Source organism: Bison bison, unplaced genomic scaffold (assembly GCF_000754665.1).
Source record: "Bison bison bison isolate TAMUID 2011002044 unplaced genomic scaffold, Bison_UMD1.0 scf7180017864080, whole genome shotgun sequence".
Taxonomy (NCBI): Eukaryota; Metazoa; Chordata; class Mammalia; order Artiodactyla; family Bovidae; genus Bison; species Bison bison.
Window position 1 is genome coordinate 4,258,300 of NW_011494652.1, and position 2,331 is coordinate 4,260,630.

The window sequence follows — 2,331 nt, forward strand, 5'->3', positions numbered from 1 at the left end:
GCACAACTCCCCCCACGGCGTCGTCTCCTTCTGCGATGGTCTCACTCACGACCCACTGCGTCAGAAGGCGATGTTCCTGCAGAGCCTGGTGCAGGAGGTGTGGTGGTTGGGGAGGGCCCCCGAACCCCGTGATTGCCCCGAGAGGAGGCCTGTTTGTTCCCACCCGTATGGCCCTGGCTCCCAGCCTAACAGACCGCACATCCCCGCAAGGGTCTCTAGAGTCCTTGGGGCCAACTAGGGAGATCCGGCTAGTCCCACCCCCCAGCCAGACCTGGTGATGGAGACTAAGCGGCCCCGCCCCTAACCCTTCAGCACTGAACGCCCACCAAACCCCACCCTCGGTCTCCCACCCCGCTCCCTCTCCCCCGTCCCGGGGCTCCTGATTGGCCTCTCCGGCCACAGGTGGAACTGAACTTCGTGGCCGCCTACGGGTCCCCCAAAGACGTGGCCGTGTATGCGGCGCTGGGCCTGCCCCCAAGCCAGACCTACATCGTGGGCCGTGCCGTGAGGAAGCTGCAGGCGCAGTGCCAGGTGAGGGCCGAGTGAAGGTGGGGCTGCAAGCCAGTTGGAACACGGGAGCCTGAGGCTGTGCCGTGAGGACCACTCGTGCGTTAAGAAGCACCTAGGAGGGAGGCTGTGAACAGGCTGGCCGGCTTTGGGGAACTTGGGCTTCTCCTAGGATCTGGGAGGTCACGAGCAGCTGGAAGCTGCCGGACAGGCCAGAACGGGTAACTCAAGCTGGAGTATGAGCAAGACCTTGGGTGCTCGTTCCACGCTGGCATGGTTCTGGGCACAAGCCTTGACCTTTCTGAGCCTCACTTTCCTGTCTGTAGAATGGATCTCCGCAGCTGTCACGAAAAGCCCGTGATTTACTGCCTGTCAGCGAGCACTGGGCTGGGCACAAAGCAAGTGCTTGCTAAACGTTAGCTGCTGTTACTTCCCTCCAAAACCCCATTTTACAGATGAGGAAACTCAGGACGAGGCCCAGAGAGGGGCAGGCTCCCCGGCGGGGTTTGGTCAGGCTGTGCCAGCCTGGTACTGCAGCCAGCACTGCCCAGAGCCTGGGAAGGGCAGGTGAGGGCAGTGTGTGGGCCCGAGACCAGCCATCCCCTCACCCTGCCCACCTCTGCCCGCAGTTCCTGTCCGATGGCTACGTGGCCCACCTGGGCCAGCTGGAGGCCGGCTCCCACCCTCATGCCACTTCGGGACCCTCAAGGGCCGCCCTGGCCAAGAGCAGCTATGGTGGGGCTGCCCCTGTGGACTTCCTTCGGAAGCAGAGCCAGCTGCTCCGCTCGAGGGGCCCCAGCCAGGCGGAGCGGGAGGGCCCTGGGACGCCGCCCACCACCCTGGCGCGGGGCAAGGCGCGGAGCATCAGCCTCAAGCTGGACAGCGAAGAGTGAGGCTCCAACTGTGGCTGGACTTGGGTTATTTATTCATGCACTCGAAGAGCCCCAGTGGAAGGCTGGGCCCCCGGCCCCATGGCTGGCCTGCATCTGTTTGCCCTCAGGGATAGTTCCCTTTCATGCTGGGGGACCCAGCCCTGGGGGCTGGAGGAGGGAGCAGCAAGGGTCCAGAGGCTTTTCCAGCGTGTGTAACTCCACGGAAATAAACACCGCCTGCATCCCGCCTGACTGCCCACCGGTGTGGCATCACAGGGCAGCCCAGCTCACAGTTTCTAGTTCAACAGAGATGCTGAAGGGCAAAGAGGAGCCGGGATGTGCCCGGGGTCAGACAGCAGGTCAGAGGGCAGGGCCAAGATTGGGACCTGGAGAGCCAGCCTCCTTCCCCTCCCCACCTGGGCTGGCCTTTCAGTTACCAGGGGCCCAGACTTGGCTTCTCACTGGAACCATTGCCTGCATGAGCTGAGACCGTAAGATTGGGGGTTGGGAGGGGGGCGATGGGGAGGGCTGCGCCGGGAGCCCACCTCACCCAGGCAGTAAGCCTCCTGGCTTGCACTTGCTTCGTCTCCCCCTTAAGACTGAAGGCTCCCAGGCACCTCGGCCTTGGCCACCAAGAAACACTTCCCTTGTGACAGAGACCATCCTCGTTTCTCTGTCAGGCACATGGAGGCCCAAAAAGGTCTCAGAGCTGATGAACGGGGAGCTGGGATTAGAACCCCTATTGTTTGCCTCCCCAAACCACCCAAGTACCAGGAAATGAGGGGCAATGACCCCAGCTTTCCCAGTGGATCAGTTTGGCAAGCCCAGAGAGGGAGAGAGAGACAGATAAATAAGGCCTTTATATACAGAGAAGCATGATATAGTAGGGGGGGGGGTGGGCTGGCAGCGTCGGCAGCAGCAGCAGTGGGCGGGGCGGCCGGGCCAGCGGGGC

The 2,331-nt window shown here is 62.8% G+C and overlaps 2 protein-coding genes across 2 annotated transcripts in view; one reads left to right on the forward strand and one right to left on the reverse strand.

Annotated features, from left to right (window-relative positions):
* Positions 1–1,628, forward strand: part of PITPNM1 (phosphatidylinositol transfer protein, membrane-associated 1) — a 12,675-nt gene extending 11,047 nt beyond the window's left edge. The window contains exons 22-24 of the mRNA XM_010837828.1: positions 1–97; positions 403–531; positions 1,137–1,628. The exon at positions 1–97 is cut by the window's left edge and continues 45 nt beyond it. Of these exons, the coding sequence (XP_010836130.1) occupies positions 1–97; positions 403–531; positions 1,137–1,400 (490 nt within the window). The 3' untranslated portion in view covers positions 1,401–1,628. The remainder of the gene's footprint in view (positions 98–402; positions 532–1,136) is intronic.
* A 98-nt stretch (positions 1,629–1,726) lies between these two features.
* The window catches only part of AIP (aryl hydrocarbon receptor interacting protein), a 6,913-nt gene continuing 6,308 nt past the window's right edge, over positions 1,727–2,331 (reverse strand). Inside the window, exon 7 of the mRNA XM_010837688.1 lies at positions 1,727–2,331. The gene's annotated coding sequence lies outside the window, so the exon portion shown is untranslated.